Here is a 24,625-nt window from a genome sequence, read left to right on the forward strand (position 1 = left end):
ACAGCTCTTATTTTCAGGACCTTCCTCCTAATGTTTAGGTGGAATTTCTTTTCCTGTAGTTTGCATCCATTGCTCTGGGTTCTACTCTCTGGAGCAGCAGAAAACAAGCTTGCTACATCTTCAGTATGACATCTCTTTAAATATTTAAACAGGGCTATTATATCACCTCTTTACCTTTTCTTCTCCAGACTAAACATCCCCAGCTCCCTAAGTCTCTCCTCAAAAAGCATTGTTTCCAGACCCTTCACCATTTTGGTCGCCCTCCTCTTCTGGACACGCTCATTTCTCAACATCCCCTTTGAATTGTTTTGCCCAGAACTGGACACAGGATTAATCCAGGTGAGATCTGACCAAAGCAGAAGAGAGTGACACTATTCCTTCCCTTGATCTAGACACTATACTTCTACTGATGCAGCCTAGAATCGCAAAGACCTTTTTAGCTGCCACATCGCACTGTTGACTCATGTTCAATTTGTGGTCCACTAGGATTCCTCGATCCCTTTCACATGTAGTCTTGTCAAGCCATCCTATATCTATGCAGTTCATTTTTTCTGCCTTAGTGCAGTAACAAAAGCATTTTGACACTGCTTTAACTGCCATGACTCCTGGGGTTTGTAGTTTTGTAATTTAGCTGCCTCCGCCAAAGAAATATGTCTGTGTTCTTTCATGGAAATGTGAACTAGTCATGAAGAACATGCCTTGGTGCATGTGCAAAGTAACCACACACTGTTGCTAATTGGAATTTGGAGGAATTGCAAGACACTGCCATTATGGGAAGGCCAGAGCCACAATTTTAACAATCAGCAAATTAATCCCTCTTCCCAGCTGTACATATATATATTCTCATCTCCAACATCTGGCAGTCCTTTTCCCAATGCCTAATTGCCAAAAATGATGCCGTGTCAGCCGGCCATCCCAGCTGACTTCCCTCTTCCCTTGTTGCTGCGTCAGTGTTGGGGAAAAAGTGTCATTTTCAATTAGCGCAAGACACCAAGAACTGTTCAGCGCTTTTGACCCTTGCGCCACAACCAAAAATAGCTTATTACCCAATTTATTTAGCTGAGCCTAATTTGACAACTAACAGCTTGCTGCAACAGTGCCAAGGAAAAGATTTGGCAGAACTTGCTGGGAGCTCAGAATGAGCTGGATTCCTCCTGCTTTTGGGGGGAAAAAACACACCCTCAAATCCTTTGCCCAACAAACAGCTTTGCTATGGCTGTTTGCATTCATGACATCAGGCCAATTTAACATCCCTTCCACTCCCATTATTTCCACAGCAGCTGTTAATGTGTATGCATTACAAGCATGTAATGTACAAATCCCACAAATAAATAAATAAAAATATATATGCATTGCAAAAGAACAGGACCTGGCCCCCAAATGCTTACAGTCTAAAGCTTTTCCCAGAAAAATACAGTGGTTTCCTAGAGAGAGATGTTAACTAGACAGGAAATTCATTATCCTTGCAACTCTGGAAATATTGTGGTCCTGGAACCAGTAAGATTTTCGAGATGTGGCACGTAGATGTTGGGAAGTTATGGTGTTTATTGTTGTAGCTCTTGGATATTTTAAGAAACTATCCTAAGTTTAGTCTCGGACTGTTGCGTGCTTTCAGTTTCCAACTTATGGCAACCCTAAGTCAAACCTATAATGGGTTTTTCTTGGCAAGATTTGTTCAGAGGAGCTTTGCCATTGCCTTGCCCTGAGCCTGAGAGAGTGTGACTTGCTCAAAGTCACCCAGTGGGTTTCATGGTTGAGCAGAGATTTGAACCCTGGTCTCCAACACTGAATCCACTGCACCACGCTGGCTATTTTCTTGCAATTCCAAGCATTACTTGCAACCATTTATTCCAGTGTTTTGCTTTTTAAATTTGGAGACATGTCAGAACAAAGGAGTCTCCTTCTGTCCCTTTTTAAAATTCTCACAGTGCATCAGTGAAATGCTACTTTTGCACTATAGCATTACAACTCTTAACGTTTAGGAAAAAAGGATTAAAAATTGACCTTGAAACCACAGGATTATTTTAGCAAAGCATGTCACAGACTAGTGATTCTAGGCTGCATCAATAGAAGTATAGTGTCTAGATCAAGGGAAGTAATAGTGCCACTGTATTCTGCTCTGGTCAGGCCCCACTTGGAATACTGTGTCCAGTTCTGGGCACCACAATTCAAAAAGGATGTTGAGAAACTGGAGCGTGTCCAAAGGAAGGCAACTAAAGTGGTGAAAGGTCTGGAAACCTTGCCCTATGAGGAACAACTTAGGGAGCTGGGGATGTTCAGCCTGGAGAAGAGACAATTAAGAGGTGACGTGATAGCCCTGTTTAAATATTTGAAGAGATGTCATATTGAGGAGGGAGCAAGCTTGTTTTTCTGTGCTCCAGAGACCAGGACCTGGATCAATGGATGCAAGCTACAGCAAAAGAGATTCTACCTCAACATTAGGAAGAACTTCCTGACAGTAAGGGCTGTTCAACAGTGGAACACACTCCTTCCTCGGAGTGTAGTGGAGTCTCCTTCCTTAGAGGTCTTCAAACAGAGGCTGGATGGCCATCAGTCGGGGATACTTTGATTTAGATTTCCTGCATGGTAGGGGGTTGGACTGGATGGCCCTTGCGGTCTCTTCCAACTCTATGATTCTATGAATAGTCTCCAAAAAGTAAAGGAATAAGTCGAGGCAGAGATTACAACAAACAGAAAACTTCTAGTGCGCTACATCATGAGAACTCATGCCACATGGGAAAGCCAAATGTGTGTGTGCCTTCAAGTTGCCTGTTGACTTTTATGGTGATCCCATCACTTTCCTAAGGTTTTCTTAGGCAATGAATACTCAGAGGTAGTTTTGCGAGTCCCTTCCTCTAATAGATATACTTACTTTTCTCCCTTTTTTATCAGCTCCCGCTAGTGTATTTTTATGGGTTATGCAACTCAAACCTTTCAGCATCTAAACTCTTGTGTAGCATGTGACATAGGACAAAACACTGCAAGGCTGGAAAGAATAACTGAGTAAGCAGGTGCCAAGTATTTTCACTACAACAGAAGTAATGGATTCTCAATCTCTCCTTTACCCAAGTTGTTACTGTGTCATCTTTGCTACAGTCATCAAATTTTATAGAGAATAAAATTTAAATTTTATATATGTTTCTTTGGCTTCCATTTTCCCAGGAAAAATAAAATTACTACACAGGAAAACAGAGATTACCTGTTACATGCTGCCTCTCTTTCTAAGCACCCGTTAATATATTTTGTACCAATAATGGCAAACCCTTCTTTAATCCTAGGCATCGTTCATGAGATATCTCCCATGGAGAGAATGTAACAAGCACAAAGGCTTCTTTTTTTTTAATAGAAAGTGCCCTAAAAGAATTCTGGAGGCGATGAGGCTAAAAGGGAATGTATGTGTTTATTTCTCTCTAGCACAGAACAACAACCAGTAAAAGACATTGGGAATGTTGACATGGTCCCAGCCTCCGCACCCTGGGATTTTCATGATTTCTTCGATCCCTGTGCCTTCTGGATTTCCTGCAAGGAGAATTAGGAACAAGGGTTAACCCTCTGTTAGAAAAGAGCTTGCTGAGAGATGCATACTCTTTAAAACGTTGGTTAAGGGAAACAGAACTGGAACCAGAGAATTGGAATAGAGAAAAAATAATCCTCTCAGACTATTCAACGAACTTGAAGGGATACTCTGAGATTGACTTATAAAAAACAAACCACTTGATGTCCAAACTGAAAACAGACAGTTCTTAGAAAAAGCCAATCTCTCCTATAAAGAATATGGCTGCTATGGAGGAAGAAGGGAGCTGTTTCGGCTGGTGGGAGCCTGGGAATAATCCTAGCTAAGATTTCAGAGCAAATGAGTCAGGTATCTAACTCCTACATGGCATCTTACAGTTGTGTCAGACCACAGCTCCCATCATCCCCAGCCAGCATGGCCATTTGTTCTGATGCCAAGAGCAGTCTCTCCCTGCTAAAGCAATTTGACACCACTTTGTCATGACTCCATGCTGGGCAATCGGGATTTGTAGTTAGTGAGGTATTCAGTCTGGTCTGGCAAAGAGCTCTGATGCCTGACCAAACTAGAAATCCCAGTATTCCATAAGAAAGAGTCATGGCAGTTAAAGTGGTATCACACTGCTCTATTTCTGCAGTGTGGTGAAGGCCTGAGCCCCACCGGGAGGGCACCAGGTTGGAGAAGACAAATTTAACTACATGAACTGCAAAGAAATAGATAATTTATGGGAAATTGTCATTTTGACTTAGTTCTTTCTAGCTCTTCTTGATCTTAAAGGTGCCGCTCCCATATTCCATGACAAAAGAAGTTTTATGAGCAGTTGTGCAAACTCACATCGGCAAGAATGTTCTTCAGTTCGGTATACGCTTCTTCCAAATTGTTATTGACGATGATCAAGTCAAAAAGACCAGGCTCCTTACCTGATAAATTAAAAATAAATATGCCCCCATAAAATTCTAAACCTACAGGATTAGTTCCAGAACCTGGAGGAAGTAATGGAGAATGCCCTGTCTCTCAAGTTCCTACTTGATGTACCTGTGAGGGTCGTGGGACAGAGAGAAGGGCCTCCCCAGGAGATCACAAAACATGGGTAGGTTTGCATGGGAGAATACGATTCTTCAAATAACCTGTTCCTGAGATTTCTAGGTCTTTATTCAGTCATAACCAGTACTTTGAATTGTGATTTGAAATGGACCAACAGCTGCTGGAGCTGTTGCAACAAGGGAGTTGTATGCTCCCTGTAGTGGGACTGCACCAAAGGCGTATCTAGTCCAGCATCCTATTTCCCAAGCAGCCAGTCAGATAATTGTCAGAGGTCCCCAAACAGGACCCAAGGGAACCACCTCCTGCATACTCACTGAGTTCCATGTCGATACCAGCGGCATTTAGCCGCTTCTGTAAACTCTCTTCCGTTTCCGTCTGTCTGTCCCGTAACCGTTTTTCCTAAATTCCAGAGGGAAAAAAACAAAACAAAGATAAGATCCACACACTCAGCATTGCTTGAGAAGTCATCAGCATTTGCCTATGGGTTCCAAGTGTTCTTTGTCTCGCTTCTCCGAACGGAAGACAAACTGCCTACACTTAGTGTGGGCCACTTGGGGACTACCACCCACCAGTTTTTGTAAACTCTCCAACAAAACATTTTTAAGCCAAACAAGGAAAATCATGAAGCAGAAAGTGCAATTTTCCCATGAAAGGTCCCTAGAAAGGAGAGGGGGAATGGAAGATGGACAGCAGGATTATGGGAGTTGTAGTTCAGAATATCCAAGTTCCAGGTAAAAACTTTGCAGGCAGTAAAATTCCACTAAATTAGTTGCAACAGCAATTACAGGGTCTTATATCCATCCTCACCAAGACTTCTATGGATGGGGGTTGGACAGAGATATAGATTGGATTAAGGTCCGTCTTCTTGATGTTCTTCACACCCTGCATGTCAATATCCAGAATGCAGATTTGGTTCTGTGCTTGGACAGCCTGGATAGCAACTTTGCTGAAAGGGAAAAAAGGGGGAAAGAAGTTAGATTAATGCTCACATATGCATCATCCCCACCACCACCACCACCATTACTACTACTACTACTACTAGTCTCTTGTGGCAGGCTTATCCAGATGTGAAGTCAAAGGCTTTCATGGCTGGCATCTATAGTTTTTTGTGGCTGTGTTCTGGAATAATTTATTCCTGACGCTTCGCCTGCATCTGTGGCTGGCATCTTCAAAGAAATGGAAAAAGCCACCCACAGATGCAGGCAAAACGCCTGGAATAAATTCTTCCAGAACACAGCCACTTAGCCTGAAAAATCCACAAAAAAACTATCCAGATGATTTTTAAATTGTGAATTTTAAATGGGGATTGTTTTAATAGTGTATATCGTATCCTTTTAAACTGTTTGTATGTCCTTTTAAATTGAAGTGTATTTTGACGGATTTGTTTTAACTGATGTGGTATATCTGCTAATTGTTTTTCCCTGCCTTGATCCATTGGGAGAGGCAGGTAAGAAATATATTATCATTATTACCACCACCACCATAATCAAATCCCACCTTTCTCCCAAAATTGGGACTCAAGGCAGCTTACAAGTTTAAAAAGCACAATGCAACTAAAAACATACAAAAATGGACATTAAAAGGGAATTAAATTGTGCACGGTGTTTAAAACAATTCCAATTTACACTTTAACAGAAAGAATGAATTTTTTTAAAAAATGCAATTAAAACAGTTCCGTCTAAAACAGTATGGCACCCTCAGATCATTCTTTAAAAACTTTCCATTTTAAAAGTCTTACGGAATAAAAAGGTTTTTGACAGCTGACTGTTCCAGAGTCCAGGGGTGACTACCAAGAAGGCTCTCTCTTGTGTCCCCACCAACTCTGTTTATGGCAATGGTGGGACTGGGAGAAGCCCAGGCAGACAGCCTGGACCTGAGCCATATAGGACTTCACATGCTGGCTTCTAAGAAAAGTTACAATATAAATGGAGCCCTTGAGAACTAGAATTCTTGAACCTATTAACACACTGGAGCAATCTGTAAGAAGCACCTAAGGATATATGGGACTATATTCCAAAAATCCTAAATGTTTTATTTTAAATTCAAATTTCTAGTCCCTTGTGATTACAGCAATAGAGTTTAACATACAACATCAAAAGTGAGCATGTGCAGTCTGGCTCTCAGTACAGCAGGAAGAAATGGTCCCTATCTTGATAGTTTACAAGGCTAATGATTATGTGCTGTTTTAGAGCTCTGTGTGTTGTATGGAGATTTCCTATAAAGCCTGAAGAACCTGCAGGAAGAGTGGCGATAAAGAGTCCCAACCCTACCAAATTTCATACCTTGTTCCATACATGTTCCCAGAAAACTCTGCATGTTCAATGAATCCTCCAGCATCAATTTCCTTCTGCATCTCTTCTCTGGTCACAAAATGGTAATCTGGAGAAAATAAGATGTTTTACATAGCCCACCGGTAGCAAATTTTTCACATATACTCAGGGTCACATATCCAATTGTTCCAAAGGTGCAGTGTTAGAAATAGGAAACCTTTCATCCAAGCAAGGTCCTTCCTGGCTTAATAATATTTGAGATTATAAATTTCAGCAAGAAACATTGTTGGTTGTTGTGTGCCTTTAAGTCCTTTCCAACCTATGGTGACCCTAACTAATTGTCTTTATATACTCTCAAGATTTATATACTCTTAGGATTTTCACTTAGAGAGTATATAAAGGTAAACAATTAAGACATGTGATGCCTAGTTTGTGCCACAATGTCTTAATTTTTTACTGTTCTTATGTTCTTCTTATGCTCTTCTGTTATTTGCTTATTTATTTGTTATCTGCGTATCATTATTGCTCTTTGCTTATTAATTTTTAATGAATTAAAAGCAAAAAACAAAACAACTGCACCACTGTGACTGTCCGTTAAGGCTCACAATACAGACATAGCCTCTGACAAAGAAGCTTCCTTTTAGAAAGCCTTTTTATGACCTTCCACTCCCTTTCTCCCTCATCTTCTGGCTAGCTGGAAGTTTTTAGCAGCATTTTTTCTGTCTATTCAGCCTCCCTTCTTCTTCATCTTCCCTTCAGGTAAAGGTTTAGCAGCATCGACATTGGGAGGCTGGTGAAGGAGGGTAGAAGAAATACAGTTATAGTGTTAGGAGTACAAGGCTTACCTGGCCTTGTTGCTTCATTTTGCATTTGTATATTGTTAGTTTTGGATAAAAAAAATTAGATGAAACATCTTGATCTTCTCTTCTTTTTGGGGTGTAGGAACCCATCCCTATTTTTACATCTTATTGCTGCCTTTGGTGCTGAATGCTCTGTTAAAGAAACACTTGGGAACACCCACTTAGTTAATTGGGGAACACTTGTTTCTTGTATAAGAGGAGCTCAAGGGTGTTGAGGCAAGAGGCAACCGCAGCTAAAGTGAGCCTTGGCTGCTTGATCTCTTAATCAGGGAAAATCCTCTTAATTATATGAGAGAAGGCAGACCTTATCCAAACAACTGCCTTCTCGCACATGCACACACCTGTCTGTCAACAACAATAATCTGCAGACACTTGGGGTGAGACAGCTGTCAGCTAAAGGATCTTTTCTGTGATAGCTGCCAAACTGTGGCACACTCCCCTGGATAGATTACTATGGGAGGTGGATTGCATCCCACTCTTCGACACTGCCTACTTCTGGTCTATTGACTGGCAGACGCTCTCCAGATCTGCATATAGACACTCTTGCTAGTCATACATGGAGATGCCAGGAATTGAACCAAGGCTCCATACAAACAAAGCATGTGCTCTACTACTTCACCTATCCAGCCCCATTCCTAATTAGCTCACAACCAACTCTTTGATCCAAAACAAACTGCAGAAATAATCCAGTCCGAAATCACTTTAACTGCCCTGGCTCAGTTGGGAATTGTAGTTTGTTGTGGCACCCCAGATCTCTCTGACAGAGAAGGCTAAATGTCTCACAAAACTACAGTTCCCAGAATTCCCTAGCATTGATCCATTGGATTATTTCTGCAGTATGTTTTGGACCTTTGTTTCAGAAATGAACACTTCCCCAAGATGATGCCTCCTTTCAAACATACTAAACTAAGGCTCTAAAAATCCTAGGCGGAAGAAGTTTTAATCCCGTATCTCTAGACAGCATCTAGAGGGCTTGGAAAGGGCTGCTTTAGCTCAGTCTCCTGGTTTGTACTGTAGCAATGGGATCTGAAGGCTGACCTTTTCCGTTGACTTCTCCTGGCCTTGGCTTCCTTGTGGTATCTGAAAGCAATAAATATATATATTTGTTAACAAACCTACCATATAAACACACATGCTAGATAGTTATGAAATTAAGGGAAGTATAGTCCAACACATCCAGAAGGCACCAAGTTGGAGGAGGTTGATGGTCTTGTCTCTCCTAAGAAGCAGGAGACCTCCAAGGTCTTTCTCATTGCCTGCCATCTGATTGCTTTCAAACAGAGATGCCAGGAACTGAAGCAGGGACCATCTACTGACAAAAATGAAGTGCTGTTCCACTCCACTCTGAGTCCAGCAATATTACATAAACTGATGTATTAGTGCAGGAGAATAGTTAGTGGTTTGGGTGCTGAATTAGACTACTGCTGAAAAGACTCACTTTCATCAAACATGCATTGAGGGGAGGGAATGAAAATCTGTCATTCAGTGGCTCAGCTTTTACAGTATACTACTTACATATCTTCTGGGACAGGGCTTAATTTGAGTGCATGAAGCTTAAATTGTAATCTCTGCTACTCTTAAATCAGTGTCTATACTTCACAATTGTAGCTGTTTTGATACAACGTTAATTGCTGCGGTTCTATCCTGTGGAATTCTGGGATTGGTATAAAAAGGTGGAATAAAAAAGAAATGTGGTGACAGCTTTGACTAAATGATATTTATTTTTGCATGAGCTTTCATGGATATAAACTCACCCCTTCTTCAGATACAGTACAGAGCGGTATTATGGCCTCAGTTATAAAATATATTTATACAGTTGTGGGAGTGGGACAGAATGTATTAGGATTCAGAAAGATGCAAATTTTCAAAGGGATGCACAAGGTGATACAGGACTGTCAGATCTTTACAGTGGTCAAAATACAATAAAATCCACAATCAGATACCTTTATTGGGCCAACTCCAAAGCATAAAATACATAATGCAAGCTTTCAAAGCTTGCATTTTATGTTTTGCAGTTGGCCTAACAAAGATGTCACTCTTACAGATTTTGTTGTATTTTGCAACAACAGCTACCCCTGATTAGAGATTTTACAGTGGTCATTTAGTGTTGATGTGTGAAAGCAATAAATCTGCTTACCAAAAATCAGTTTCATTGGATTCAAAATCCCCTCTGAGAAGATTTCTTTTGTTATATGTGCAGGACTCTTGTATTAATATATATAGGGTGCCATGAAGCCATTGTCTTGGTTCATAGCTCTGATAATGACTGCACGTTGTAAACAGACTGATAGTTTACTTAAAATTGTGACATTGCTCTAGTCTGTCACTTTGAACTACAAGAGAACTCTCTCTTGCAAAGTATTCTAAGGTTGTTGTATGCCTTCAAGTTGTTTCCAGTTTATGGCATCTCTAAGACAAACCTATCATGGGTTTTCTTGGCAAGATTTGTTCAGAGGAGGTTTGCCATTGCCCAGAGGGTTTCAGGACCCAGCAGGGAATCGAACCCTGGCCTCCAGGGCCACAATCCAACACTCAAACTGAAGTATAAATCCCAGGATTCTTTAGGATGGAAGCAAGGCAGTCAAAACAGGATTGAACTGCTGTAACTGCAGTGTAGATGCATTCTGAGGTTTGGCTTTGTTTGGGGCATATTTACAAGGATACCCTGTCCCCCTGAAGCATCCCTGATGCAAACGCTCTGCATTCCCTATGGCCTTGCAGAAAAGAACTCACTCACGGGAGACGCTGAAGCCAAAGACGTTCTCATAATCCTTCAGCAGCTTCTTCAGCAAAGTGCTTTTCCCTGCGCCTGAAGGTCCGCTCAGGACGACTGGCCTTGGTCCCGTCATAACTAGGAAAGGCAAAACAGTTGCTTTGTTAGGGAGGCATGCTTTCTGATGCTTGCAAACACACTGTAGCACAACAGAAGATAAATCTATACATTAAGGAATAAGTATCAGCAAAAGAAAATTTTTAATGTAACACTCCCATATCTACGTTATTCTGAATGATGTGGCCAGCACTGATGTGAGAGGGATGACTATTTAAACAAGAGGAAGAAGTTATGCATGCCTTCAGATGCTATTGGACTGCAAATCCCAGCAACCCTAGTCAGTATAGCCAATGTTGAAAGATGCTCAGAATCAGAGTCCAGCATCTGGAAGGCTGCATAAATCCGAATGCTAATCCTAAACATACTGGAGCGTATGGGGGATGCTGATAACTTATTTTAGGGATTCAAGAAGGGAACATCCCTGCTTTCCCCACCTTTCAAAACTCCCAGTCTCTTTGTGACTTGAGCTATGATTGTTCCAATCTTTGCCCTCACCTCACACTTATTTCTATGCTTAGCAACAAGTACACACCTGACTTAACAGCCTGGATGCAAATATTTGAGAAGCATCAATTTTTCATTAGATATAGAACCTGAAACAGAAATGATTTAATAATAAAGCAATAAGGAGGTGTACTATCACCAGAAGCAAAAACACCTGAACTGAGAAGAGAAACATCTTCAGAATGTAGGCTTGTGACTAATATCATGATTTTTTCTTTCTTCTTCCTGTATGATGTTTAACACCTTTGCCCAATGAAGCAGCTAGTGGAGCTTTGAAAGCAGCTTGCAACATGTATTTTGTACATTTTAGTTGGCCAATAAAAGTATCCCGGTTTTGTAGATTTTGGGTGTTATCATACTTTGCTAGCTGGCCAACACAGCTACTCCTAGATATACGGCCAGAAGAGTTAGTGTCTGGAAACACAGCTGAGTGCAGGACTTGAGGAAGAGTAGGACCCAATTTGCAAAATTTGCAAAGTTCCAAGAGAAGACCCAATTTGCAAAATTTGGGTCAGACAGAGAGACCTCAGTTAATGCACACTGCGAGAAAACTGTGAACATGTTTAAAAGCTGCTGCTGTACCTTATAATGAGTTATGACAAGTATACCCAGACATGTTTCATACAGCTGGCATATAATCAAGAAAAAATAGTTCCTGCAGTTTACAAACTAATTAGAACACCTTGGCCTCTCCAAATCACGCAAGAAATCAAAATGTGAGCGCTCACCTCTATACTTCTGTAATCTATTTTTTAAAATACCAAAGAAAATAGATATGTTATGGGAAAATAAAACACATATGCATGCATACAAAACTTGATGGTTCAGTTGTTGTTATGTGGTTTCAAGCCAACTCTGACTTACAGCAACTCTATCCTAGGGTTTTCTTGCCAAGATTTTTTCAGAGGGGGTCTACCATTGCCTTTCCCTGAAGCTGAGAGTATGTTTCATGTCCAAGAGCATAAGTGGATTTCCAGACCTGACTGGATTCAAACCCTCATCTCTGAAAGTCGTAGTCCAACACTCAAACCACAATACCACACTGGCATTTTAGTCTTGGTCTAGCATCCTGCTTTACACAGTGCCCAAACACAGGTTTCTGCAGACAGACAAAGAACTGGCCAGTTTGCTCCCTAGCAACTGAGATATATTACCTCTGGATGGGGAGGATCTTTTCAGCTATCATGGCTAATTTGTCTAATCCTCTTTAAAGCCTTCTAAACCAGAGGCCACTGTCTGATCATGTGCTTGCAGATCTCACAATTTAGTCATGCAATGTATTAAAACGGGACTTTCTGTTGTTAGGTCTGATTCTGCTACCAATGAATTCCAGTGAGCAAATCCAAATTTTAATGCTGGCTGGACGGAAAGAAGAAGAAGTGGAACTGTGTCCAAATTTTTCATAGAGGTGGGATTTTTCCAGCCTTCCAAGTCTTGCTGGACTGCAATTCCCAGCAGTCTCAGACAGCATAGCCAGTGATAAAGGATGCTGGGAGTTTCAGTTCAACTATATCTGAAGGGCCACAAAAATCCCATAGGGAGAAGCGAGGGCAAGCATTTCATAATGATTTGAGCTGGGCTGAGACTGGGAGACCAGTGTTTGAATCCTCAGTCAAGCATGGAAACTTCCCTGGTGACCTTGGGCAAGTTATGCTCTCTCAGCCTCAGAGGAAAGCAATGTCAAACTTCCTCTAAATACATCTTAAGAGCCAATATGGTGGAATGTTTTGAGTGTTGGGAGTCTGAGAGACCAGACCAGGGTTCGAATCCACACTTAGCCTTGGAAATGCACTGGGTGACCTTTGGCAGGTCTCACTCTCTCAGCCTCAGAGGAAGACAAATGCAAACCACCTCTGAATAAATCTTGCCAAGAAAACCCTGTGATAGGTCCGCCTTAATGTCGCCATAAGTAGGAAATGACTTGAAAGGCACACAACAACTCATAAGATGCTCTGACACTTTCATCTTAGTTGTCCTTTTCCATACCTTTTCCAGCTCTGCAACACCTATTTTACCAATGAAACAAACACAGCTTTACACCATCCAACTGCAAGCACAGTGTTTAACAGCGCTCCCCAAAAACAGCTTCACAACAGCTAACTACTGCTTCTTCCCTTGTAAATGTGACCATTCATTTTGACTCTCTGCTCCCAGTTGTAAGTCAGTGCACCAGAAGACCCATTCCCTTAATCCATGGCTGCTAAATTGCCTCCTGAGCCGTCCAAATGCTTTTGGTCCAACACTCTTTGGAAGACCAAGTTCACAGAAGCTACAAGAGCTCTCTGGTCCAAAACACACTGCAGAAATAATCCACTTTGAGACTGCTTTAACCACCTTGGATCAATGCCGGAAAATTCTGGGAACTGTGGTTTTGTGAGACATTTAGCCTTCTCTGTCAGAGAGCTCTAGTGCCACCAGAAACTACAATTTCTAGGATTCACTAGCATTGAGCCAGGTCAGTTAAAGCGGTCTCAAACTGGATTAGTTCTCCAGTGTGTTTTGGAGTTGCTATTTTTTGGATACCAGAAACAGGCATCCCAACCACATCAGCCCTCTTGAACTTTTCACGCCTTACCTTCTGCTTCTCTAAAGTCCTTTCAAAGTGCGATAATACAGTGAGGCTTGGTTTCTCCTCCTTGGCAAGCAATGAGCTGATCCTGGTCTCGCTGTTGGAAAAGCAGAGTATGCAGAATGCCTGGATGTTTCCGGGTGCCTAAAGCCTTAAATTCCCCATCCTTCACCTTGAGATGGCCAATGAGAAACCATCCCTCAAATCCCTAATCGCCTCCTGCCGCTTCCTCCCAGCCACAGCCTGAGCTTAAATCTGCAAAGTGCATCTTCAGGTTCAAAGTGAACACTAGCTTCAAAGAGAAAGCATTTAAAATGTGTGCACAACAGCCCTGAGATAATTATTTATTTCTTCAGAATCAAAGCCTTCCAATTTCAAGTCCATTTTAAACCTTTTGCATAGTTGTTTACGGTAGATGAGAACCAGTGGCAGACATGTCCATCTTCCTCTAACTCGTCTCTAGGTTTTGATTATGGGTTCAAAATACACATTTTATTTAAGCAAGTCTCTATAAGTAATCCAATTTTTCCCTGGGTCTTTCCATTGGCCTAAGAACTCTTCCTCCTATACCACTTTACTTTATATTTTGCCCAAATTTGTAATAACCATTTCCGAATTATGTGGTTTGCAAATTCTTTGTTAGCCTTTCATTTTAATTCTTTCCACTCTTTGTCAGCTCTTGAACAAAGTGGGATATCAGGAGCCCAAAGCAATAACTTAAAACAAATACATTTGAAATAACACTCAGTGTTTCCCACTTTGTTCCTCCAGGTGTTTTGGACTTCAACTCCCAGAAGCCTTTGTCACTTTGACTATCCATCAGGAATTCTGGGAGCTGAAGTCCAAAACATCTGGAGGACCGAAGTATGGGAACCATACTTCGATAAACACACGAGTTATCATTCTGGGCAAGAGAAGGAAAACTGGGGCTTGCATAAGATCCATCTGCATCTATTTCCATCATCATCTTTTTGACTCCTGTGATAAAAGTTTAGGTCAAGGTGGGCAAATGCATGGTGTGCCTTCAAGGGTGCATCTACACTGTAGAAATAATGCAGTTTGATCCCGCTTTAAGTGCTACAGCTCCATCCTAAGGAATAATGTGATTTGTAGTTTTGCAATGTCTTTAGCCTTCTATGCCAAAGAGTGCTGGGGCCTCACTAAACTGCAGATCCCAGGTTTCTGAAAGATGGAGCCATGGCAGTTAAAGTGGTGCAAAACTGTATTATTTTTACAGTGCAGATGCACCCCAAACCATTTCCAACTTATGGCAACCTTAAGTTCTAAATATCCTAAAGGCACCAGATGCCGTCTGGTCTTGGAAGCTCTCTAGGGTCAGTGCCCTGGTTAGTACTTGGATGGAAGATCGCCAACAAATATCAAGTGCCGTAGGCAAGATTTGAGGGGTGGAAACTGGCAAAACCACCTCTAAGTATTCCTTGCCTATGAAAGTCTTATGAAATTCATGGGGTTGGCATAAGTTGACAGGTAATGTGAAGGCACACACACACATTGGTAGCCTTTTTTGGCTGAAGAAATGGACAAAAATGCTATGACTCATTCAGTAAATACACTGCTGCATGTTTTAACCTGGTCTTCAGTGTGTTAGGACATGCTTTCTTCTTTCTTCACCTTCAATTTAGGAGGAAATCTGGACTCACCACAGTGGCCAGGAATGGCTGAACCCTCACAGTAGCAAGTAAAATTTTGGACTCCTGATATATTTCTATATTCAAGAACCTCTCTCTTCACATGTTGCCATGGTGCAGAAGTAATGCAGTTTGACACCACTTTGTCTTAGCTCCATCCTATGGAATCCTGGGATCTGTAGTCTGTAGTGGCACCAGAGCTCTCTGACAGAGAAGGCTAAATATCTCACACAAATCCGAGAACTCCACAGCATTGAGCCATGGCAGTTAAAGCTGTATCAAACTGCATTAATTCTGCAGTGCAGATGCAACTCAGCCAGCTTTCCTATGCTCAGCATACCTCAGATAACTCCTTTTTCCACCAGAATCATGCAGGATTTTTACTCCAACCTGACAATCGATCCACCACGCTGTTGTTCACAGTTTGCAAATTAGAATATTTGTGCACAATGGCTCAAGTAATCTGTGTTTGGAGCTGTCCTGGCACAAACCCAAGGCAATACAGACCAGATGAATTATTCATCCTGCTTTCAAGACTCTACTTTGTAAAAATCATGTAGGAAGCAACGGACTGAGGAGGAGGAAATATATACCTGGGAAAAGAAGGAAATGGTAATTTTATATGAAGGCTGGAACGCTGGGCTTTCAATAAGGGAACAAGATACAATCTAAAACGCAGAGAAAATACTGGAAGGATAGTTAAGGGTGGCAAAAGATAAACGGAGCTGGAGACCAAGAAAGCATGTTCAGAGAAGCACGCAAGCTTAGAGAGAGAAAAGGCAGAGCAGTTTGGCATCTGGAGAAAAGAAGATTAAGAAAAGGTCCTCATTGTACCCTTAAGAAAGGTTTCTCCAATTAGGCACTTTTAATCGCATTTCCTATTTATAGTATGTCCTTTGGCAAGTTCACCTTTCCCGGGCTTCAGTAATATGGGAGCAAAGGGCAGAAGAAAGAAAAATATGTTTGATTTGTAAAGGGTTAAAGACAAATGACTAGATGGTTATTTCAGTAGGACATCCTTCTAGTAAAGAGCTTAGCATTTCTTTGGGCTCATAAAAACAAATCAATCAATCACTTTATTTACAGCTCGAGTCTCCCTTATCTAAAATCTAAAATACAGCCACCCCTCCATTTTCGCGGACTTGGAATTTGTGTCCCTTGCCTGTTTGCGGGTGGCAAACGGAGGGGGACAAAATGGGGTGTACCCCCATTCAAGGCAATGGGGCTTGAATATTGACGATTTTTTGTTTTTGCAAAGGGGGGGGGGGTCTGGACCAGAACAGATGCAGCCAAAAATAGCAGTGGCCTTTTTAGCTGCTGCATCGCACTGTTGACTCGTGTTCAATTTGTGGTCTATCTTCAGCCAGGTGTCCCCCATAATCCTATATCTGTGCATTTCATTTTTCTGTCCTAAGTGCAGTACCTTGCATTTCTCCGTGTTGAATTTCATTTTGTTAGCTTTGGCCCAGCTTTCTAGTCTATTCAGGTCATCCTGAATTTTGATCCTGTCCTCTGGAGTATTAGCTAATTTGGTGTCATCTGTACATTTGTCTTCCAAGTCATTGATAATGATGTTGAATAGCACTGGGCACTGGACAGAACTGGGCAGGGGCACCCTTATGAGGATAGTGCTGAAATGTGTGTAGTGTGCCAGGAAGCCATTATCTCTGTTCAATTCATTGCTGATGGAGTTTGCAGATACTTTCCAGTTCTGTTATTTCTCTTTCCAACCTTCCTTCGTAAATTTTTGTTCAAGTACTGCTGTTTTGAGATCCAAGATGGAATGCCCAGGGAGACTGAAGCATTCTGCAATCTTTGTGTGTGTGTATTTTCCTAATGTCTGATTTCTCCTGGCAAGTATGTTTGTGACAGACTCAAGTTTGCATTACTCAGAACTGCTGAAGCTAAGAAGGGCATTTCTTCCCAGGTCAGACTGCCCAGTGAGAAGAGACAGCTTTGCCCTGAGCCAAGGGCCTTGGGTTGTGTAATTGACCTCGAGCGACTTGCTTGACAGGTAGCTTACCTGCAAAGCTTACCTCTTCCATGGCAGATGGCTGCCGCTTGGCATGCAGAGTTTGAAAAATCGGGGACAGCAAGCCAAACTTTACCTCTGTTTTTCAGCCCCTTCCCCTTTTATGAACCATCCACTAAAGACAGCCTCTGAATGATATCACAGTCCTTGTGTCAGGACTCTCCTCTCTAATTTCTAGATTTTCCACCCACACACTTTTAAAATAAATACTTAGCCCACATGGTTGCAAGGCAAAGGCAACAGCAAAACCAACAGAGACAGCTTTAAACTCACAAGCTTTTCACACTGTCTAAGCGGTGTTAAGCTAACATTGAGTCCAGCAAAGTGCAGACCCAACGGATCCGTATGCAGTTGTTTTTCTGCGGCACTTGAATTGTCCAGGGCCCCAGACCACCCTCTTTCTGTCAAAAAGGGTGCCATATCCTCTCCTAGAAACCTCCAGAACGAAGAGGCAATTCATCTTTCAAATAGGTTGCAAGGCCATCTATTCAAGAGAGAGTATATATAGCTATGAACACAAGAGTTTTAGATGACTAAATGATCAAGAACCTGAACAGACAAATGGGGAAAGTCCCTCAAATTAAATCCTAGCAGAGGGAGGACATGTAGGCTTTGGGAGGAAGCCATGTGAAAAGGAGAAATGTTGTGATTTAGTCTAAATAACTAGCTATATGTTTGGAACTGGGAGCACCACCAGAGTATCAAAGGGGCAAGAAGCCAAATTCTATACTGTTTGCAGTAAACAGTAAAATTATCAGGTGTAAGATCCAAGGTATGTTATTGTTTTTGTGTGCCTTCAAGTCATTTCTGACTTATGGTAACCCTAAGCAAAATCTATCAAGGAGTTTTATTAGCAAGTTTCTTCATAGGGGTGGTTGCATTGCCATCCTTTGAGGCTGAGAGAATGTGACTTGCCCAAGGTCACCCACTGGGATTCAAACCCTGGTCTCCCATTGTCCTAATCAAAACCAAATTCAAACCACAGCACTACCTTTCATATGAAGCGGTTATAAAACAACTTTTGAAATCATATAAAGATCAGGACAATGGAAAGGACATTTACAGAAGTTAAGATGCAGTCAAAGTAACCTGGACTGCTGCCACATTGCAGAGTTAATGCAGTTTGGCACTGCTTTAACTGCCATGGCTTAATGCTATGGAATCCTAGGATTTGTAGTTTGTTGTGGCACCAGAGCTTTCTGACAGAGAAAGCTAAATATCACACTGAACTACAAATCCCAGAATTCCACAGCACTGTGCCAAGGCAGTTAAAGCAGTGCCATACTGCATTGATTCTGCAGTGTAGATGCAGCTAAGGTTGGTCTTCTGCTTGAACTTCCTCCGATGGCACACAACCAAGACTCGAGTGAAAAATTAAATCCAGTTCACAGAGGCTGCTGATGCTTCCAATCAATGAAACTAGTTACTATCGGAGTATGTGGATTCCCCTGTGGATAGCAGCAATAATTGGGTATTTCCTTCCTCAGTCGTTTTCATGCAGTGCTCAATGGGGAATTGTACAAAAACAGAAGTCATCCTGCTTAAATTACAAGATAATACAAGCATGTGAGTAATAACTGCTGACGCCGCACATAAGATACTTCAGCCCTTAAATCTGTTAAATGCCTGAGTAAGAAATTAAATCCAGTCGATGCTTACAATCAGTGGAACTAGTTACTACAGGAGTACCTTTTAAATGCCATGCAACTCCTTGAAACTAAGTTCTTGAAGATGCTCAGGTTCAAAAAACGAATTAAATGTTATCCCCAGGATACAGCTTTTTGTTGTTGACAGGTATCTGCTCAGGTTGCATATAATTTTGTGTTCTAGCAGCCGCACATGGCACACCTTTTCGCACTTTCATTTTCACCGTCTCTGTCCTGTTAAGCAGACTTCTTGTTTAAGGACAACCTTTAAAGGTAATAATTATTTCCCTGGAGGCTGGAAGAGGAAAGGCGGCTGCGGCTGATCTCTTTAAAATACACGTTTTAAGGCTCATTCATCAACAGAATTAATTCTGAAGCCAAGTTAGCGGCAGCAGGCCAAGACAATCCTGTCACTCTTTTCACAAGGCATCCTTATACAAAGGCTATGCACTTCATATTTTCTACCTAAGTGCAGTATCTTACATGTCTCTGTACTGAAATTCATTTTGTTAGCTTTGGCCCATCTTTCTAATCTATTCAGGTCATTCTGAATGTTGATCCTGTCCTCTGCGGTTAAAGGACCTGGAACAACGGATGGATGCAAGCTCCAGGAAAATGGATCCCAGCTCAACATTAGGAAGAACTTCCTGAGAGTAAGAGCTGGTGGAATATACTTCCTTGGAGATTGTGGTGGAGCCTCCTTCTTTGGAGGCCTTTAAGCAGAGGCTGGATGGCCATCGGTCAATGGGGTGCTTTGACTGAGAGTTCCTGCATGGCAGAAGAAGGGGTTGGACTGGGTGGCCCTTGGGTCCCTTCCAACTCTTCTGTGGTTCTATGTAAGCATTAAAACAGAACTGAACTATTTTGAAGAATTAAAGCAATTCGCACTCCAGTAAAAGAATAAAATGCAATTTAAATGTGAGTGTTTGCATACATTAACACACACACACATAAAATATTACATATATATATACACACACACACACATATTAAAAGGAGGGCTCTTCAAAATCATTTCTTGGGTTGGGGAGCAGGAGGAGAGGCTCCCCGAAAGAGAGCTTGCTGGGCAATGGCATTTTGGCGAAGGGCAGAGGGGGCAAGTGGCCAGCCATTGAGACTCAATGGAAAGGCAATGGGGACAAAAGGGGGCTCCAACGAGGGAAATGTGAGGCGGAACCAAAGAGGAGGGTTTCGGGGTCCGGGGGGAGCCTTTTAGTGACGCACCGCTGAGAGGAGAGTAGCTCTGGGGGACCGGAAAAAAGGTGACACTCACCCGAAAGAGCGCCGCACAGAAAGCGCCGCCAGCGCATGAGAGAAAGAAGCCGACGCCGCTTCTCGGGACGGTGGCTCCGAGGGATGGACCGCGGACGGAGGGGCGGTGGCCTCCCCGGCAAAGAAAGCCACGCCCCTCTACGTCATCCCTGCGCCGTCCCTCCCTTGGCTCTCCCTCCTGGTGTCGCTGGGTGATGACGTAAGCAAAACCAGGAATACAGAAGGGACTGGAGGGGAGTAAAGAGGGTGGGCGGGGCCTCTCTTTGGTCGCGTGAGGGGCAAACCATTGGAGATATTGAAAAGGGGGTGCGCGCGGAGGTTTAGTAGCGGGTCGTACCATTGCGGCTGACGCGGAAAGGAAGGGGTGAGTTGGCTGACCGAGCGAAGCGCTATGGAGCGAACCATTTGCAGATAGAAACGGGGGGGCACTGGAAGGAGATATTTATGTGGAACGAACCATTGAGGAGCTGAATGGAGGGGGGTGTAAAATTAGGTATTTAGGTTATGCTTTTGCCTTGTTTCGTTCTGAGGCTGAGAGAGTGTGACTCACCCAAAGTGGCAGTGGAGCGTCTACATTGTAGAAATAATGCAGTTTCACAACTTTTTATTGCCTTGACTCCATGCTATGGAATTCTGGGATTTGTAGTTTCAGGCAAAGGAGGCTTAGCCTGTATTTGGGGTTTGTTGCTCAACAATGGCTCTTTTTCATCCTGGAGAGAAGTGACCAGTGGGGTCCCACATGGCTCTGTCCTGGGCCCAGTGCTATTCAACATCTTTATCAATGACTTGGATGACAGAATTGGGAGCATACTTATCAAATTTGCAGATGACACCAAATTAGGGGGAATAGCTAATACCCCAGAGGACAGGATCAAGATTCAAAATGACCTGAATAGACTAGAAAGCTGGGCCAAAGCTAACAAAATGAAATTCAACACAGAGAAATGTAAGGTATTGCACTTAGGGCGGAAAAATAAAATGGACAGATATAGGATGGGTGACACCTGGCTGAATGAAACTACGTGTGAAAGGGATCTAGGAGTCCAAGTAAACCACAAGTTGAACATGAGTGAACAGTGTGATGCGGCAGCTAAAAAGGCCAATGCAATTTTAGGCTGCATCAATAAAAGTATAGTGTCTAGATCAAGAGAAGTAATAGTGCCACTCTATTCTGCTTTGGTCAGGCCCCACCTGGAATATTGTGTCCAGTTCTGGGTGCCACAATTCAAAAAGGACATTGAGAAACTGGAGCGTGTCCAAAGGAGGGCGACAAAAATGGTGAAGGGTCTGGAAACCATGAATCCCTATGAGGAATGACTTAGGGAGCTGGGGATGTTTAGCCTGGAGAAAAGAAGGTTAAGAGGTGATATGATAGCCCTGTTTAAATACTTGAAGGGATGTCATATTGAGGAGGGAGTGAGCTTGTTTTCTGCTGCTCCAGAGACTAGGACCCGGAGCAATGGATCCAAGCTCCAGGAAAAGAGATTCCAGCTCAACATTAGGAAGAACTTCCTGAGAGTAAGGGCTGTTTGACAGAGGAACACACTCCTTCCTCGGAGATTTTGGTGGAGTCTCCTTCCTTGGAGGTCTTTAAGCAGAGGCTGGATGGCCATCTGTTGCAGATGCTTTGACTGAGAGTTCCTGCATGGCAGAAGAAAGGGGTTGGACTGGATGGCCCTTGCAGTCTCTTCCAACTCTATAATTCTGTGGGGCTTTGAGAGTATGACTTGGCCAGGGTCGCCCACTGGGTTTCCTTAGCCAAGCCAGGATTCAAACCCAGAGTCGCAGTCCAACACTCAAAGCACTTAATGTTCTCTGGGGATGTCACACATGAAGCCATTTTAAACCCTATCAAACCAAAAGCATTAACAATTATTTTGATTTTTCTATTTTCCTTTCATTAGAACTGGATCATGTCCCTTGAAGACGGCCTTTGCCCTTCCTAGAGCTTTGTTTTGGTTTTAAAAAACCTCAAACTCTGCTCAGAATGACAGCCATCGGCAGGACTCTGAGGTAATATTGTGAGGTATTAATTGGATAGCTTCCCCACCATAAGCTGCATCTCCACTTCAGAATTAATCCAGTTTGACACCGCTTTGACTGCCCTGGCTCAGTGTTAGGGAACCCTAGGAATTGTAGTTTATTGCAGGGCCAGAACTATCTAACAGAGAAGGTTCAATGTCTCACAGAACTACAGTTCCCAGGATTCCCTAGCATTGAGCCCAGACAGTTAAAGCAGTCTCAAACTGGATTATCCCTGCAGTGTGTATTGGACCAAAGTCTCTCCAGAATTAATTCAGCCTAACCTTTACTTCCAGTGGCAGAATTCTGCCCCTGTACCCTCAGAAATGCTGAAATACACAACTAAAGCCTCGCTGGCACCAGTGGAAAAATCAGTATCGTGTAGAGGAGTATTAAGATTGCTGCCTAAATTAATGCATCTTAAGTCTATTTGCACAGACCAGTTTTGCGTTATTCAAAGAGGAGACAACATTGAAACCTGGCACATGAAATATACAGGCGTTTGGTAAGGAAGAGGGCCTTCTATGGAGGTCTTTAAATAGAGGTTGGATAGCCATCATTTAGGAACGCTTCAGTTGTGTACTTCTGCATTTCTAATCTTAAGGGCTAGAAGTTGTTTTATTTGAAAGTGCAAGTTGATATTCCAAGGGTGCTGCAGCCAGTGATCAGTATAAGTCTTGGAAATCTGTCGTATTTTCCTCACAGCCAAAGGCCAACCAACAGTCTGTTTACTGAGCCATATTGCTTTTCTCCTTATCCAAGTTCAGTTTCATTGAGAAGTGTGTTTCTAGCAGGTATCAGCTTTTGCACTGAAATGACAGCTCACTTTATTCTGTTTAAATTCATTTCAGAGTCTTGCAACGAGAAGCCCTCTTGGCATTCGTTTCCAAGCCTTGTGGGATTCACACATCAGCCAGGCAGCCCAACTCCAACCGGACATCCATTGCTTGCATTGCAAGGCAGAAGTTCGGCCGGACCTATCCAGTCCTGCTAGTCAGGCCTGATGGCTCTACCGTCCACATCCGTTACAAAGAGCCGAGGCGGATCCTTTCGGTGAGAGTTAAATGCAGCCTTGCACCTCCAGATAGAGTGAAAATAGCCTTGTGGGAAGTACAGTGGGCCATCCACATTCAGTGGGGTTAGGGATGCAGGGCCCTCGCGAAAGTGGGCAACCCGCAAATAAAAAGTACTTTTTTTAACTTGAGAGAATACCTCTCTAGGAAAATCTAGGTTTTCCAGCACAAGTCTGTGGTCAACATCTGCCAGATAGTGACTGTAGAATTGCAATGGGGGACCTACAAATGCCCAGTGTTCTCTCAAAGAATATCTAGGTCCTGCAGTAGAAGTCTGGTCAATGTCTGCCAGAAGTTGACCATAGAATTTCACTGGAGGACCTACAAATGCCTAGAGAAGTGTTCTCTCTAGGAACCTCTAAGTCCTCCAGCATGAATTCTGGTGGACACTGACCATAGAGTCATGCTAGAGGACCTAGAGATTCCTAGAGAGAACGTAATTACTCAAATCTGTGAATAATCAAAGCCGCAAATGTGGGATGATTGTACTGCCAGATTTCTACACTGTTGAATCTTCAGATCTTGAAGGGAAATCTTCCTGATTACCAACACTTGGGGAGACTATCTTAAGATAAAGCTTGAGCCCAGATTGTAGAAGTAATTCATCTCGGGGTACATCTGCACTGTAGAAATAATGCAGTTTGATATCAGTTCAGCTGCCATCCTACAGAATTCTGGGATTCCTAGTTTTCTGAGGCACCAGCACTCTTTGGCAGAGAATGCTAGGCCTTTTGTAAAGCTACATATCCCAAAATCCCATAGGATGGAGCTCCAGCACTTAACGTTGTATCAAACTGAATTAGTTCTACAGTGTAGATGCACCCTTGGAGTTGTGATCAGCTTCTATTTTTGCTGCTTTTAGGAAAGCTGTGAAAAAGACACGTCCTTTAAAACTGGCTTTTAATTCTTGTTTGATGTTTCAGTGTTGTTTGATATTGTAATTTGATTATGTTATAGTTGAGTTGACCAACTTGAGTATCATGAGATCCTGGCAGGGGACAGGGACAGTGGCAGCCCTGCATGGATTTATAAAATGTGGTGTTTTTACTTCTTAAAATAACATCTCTTTCCTTCTCTAGATACCTGTAGACATCAATACTCTCCCTGAAGCTGAAAGGAGAGCCAGGTTGAGGAGACGGGATGCTGGCAAGCTGAAACCCAAACAGGAGGCAACTTTTGAAGACGACTTTAAATTGGACGATTATAGAAAGTTTTGGAAGAAGAAATGAGATGTGTAATTTTTTTTTAAAAAAAGCAACCTAAATTTGTCAATGCAAATAACAGGAACTATAAATAAAGAATTTATCTCTCTCCCTTCTATGTATTGGACGATCTCCTTT

General features: G+C 42.4%; 2 protein-coding genes across 6 annotated transcripts; one reads left to right on the forward strand and one right to left on the reverse strand.

Moving 5' to 3' along the window:
• Nucleotides 1-3,381: 3,381 nt before the first annotated feature.
• GUK1 (guanylate kinase 1) lies at nucleotides 3,382-20,327 on the reverse strand. Of its 4 annotated transcripts, XM_089533762.1 has the most exons (10): nucleotides 20,192-20,284; nucleotides 13,598-13,688; nucleotides 11,051-11,111; nucleotides 10,423-10,536; nucleotides 8,724-8,765; nucleotides 6,838-6,934; nucleotides 5,363-5,501; nucleotides 4,870-4,954; nucleotides 4,346-4,431; nucleotides 3,382-3,519 (listed from the first exon to the last, which is right to left on the reverse strand). In XM_089533762.1, exons 4-10 carry the CDS (start codon nucleotides 10,532-10,534, stop codon nucleotides 3,484-3,486), a joined length of 597 nt encoding a protein of 198 aa, XP_089389888.1. In that variant the 5' UTR covers nucleotides 10,535-10,536; nucleotides 11,051-11,111; nucleotides 13,598-13,688; nucleotides 20,192-20,284; the 3' UTR covers nucleotides 3,382-3,483. The 4 variants fall into 4 exon arrangements, with proteins under 4 accessions (XP_089389888.1, XP_089389887.1, XP_089389886.1 ...); XM_089533761.1 differs by lacking the exon at nucleotides 11,051-11,111; XM_089533760.1 differs by lacking the exons at nucleotides 11,051-11,111; nucleotides 13,598-13,688 and having other exon boundaries at nucleotides 20,192-20,327.
• On the forward strand, nucleotides 20,295-24,595 carry LOC149310129 (large ribosomal subunit protein mL55-like). Of its 2 annotated transcripts, none has more exons than XM_089533765.1 (4): nucleotides 20,295-20,389; nucleotides 22,095-22,203; nucleotides 23,064-23,265; nucleotides 24,365-24,595. In XM_089533765.1, exons 2-4 carry the CDS (start codon nucleotides 22,178-22,180, stop codon nucleotides 24,512-24,514), a joined length of 378 nt encoding a protein of 125 aa, XP_089389891.1. In that variant the 5' UTR covers nucleotides 20,295-20,389; nucleotides 22,095-22,177; the 3' UTR covers nucleotides 24,515-24,595. The 2 variants fall into 2 exon arrangements, with proteins under 2 accessions (XP_089389891.1, XP_089389890.1); XM_089533764.1 differs by lacking the exon at nucleotides 20,295-20,389 and adding an exon at nucleotides 20,423-20,554.
• Nucleotides 24,596-24,625: the final 30 nt, after the last annotated feature.

Source organism: Sceloporus occidentalis, unplaced genomic scaffold, assembly GCF_023333645.1.
Source record: "Sceloporus occidentalis isolate IW3139 unplaced genomic scaffold, rSceOcc1.0.p SCAF_7, whole genome shotgun sequence".
Taxonomy (NCBI): domain Eukaryota; kingdom Metazoa; phylum Chordata; class Lepidosauria; order Squamata; family Phrynosomatidae; genus Sceloporus; species Sceloporus occidentalis.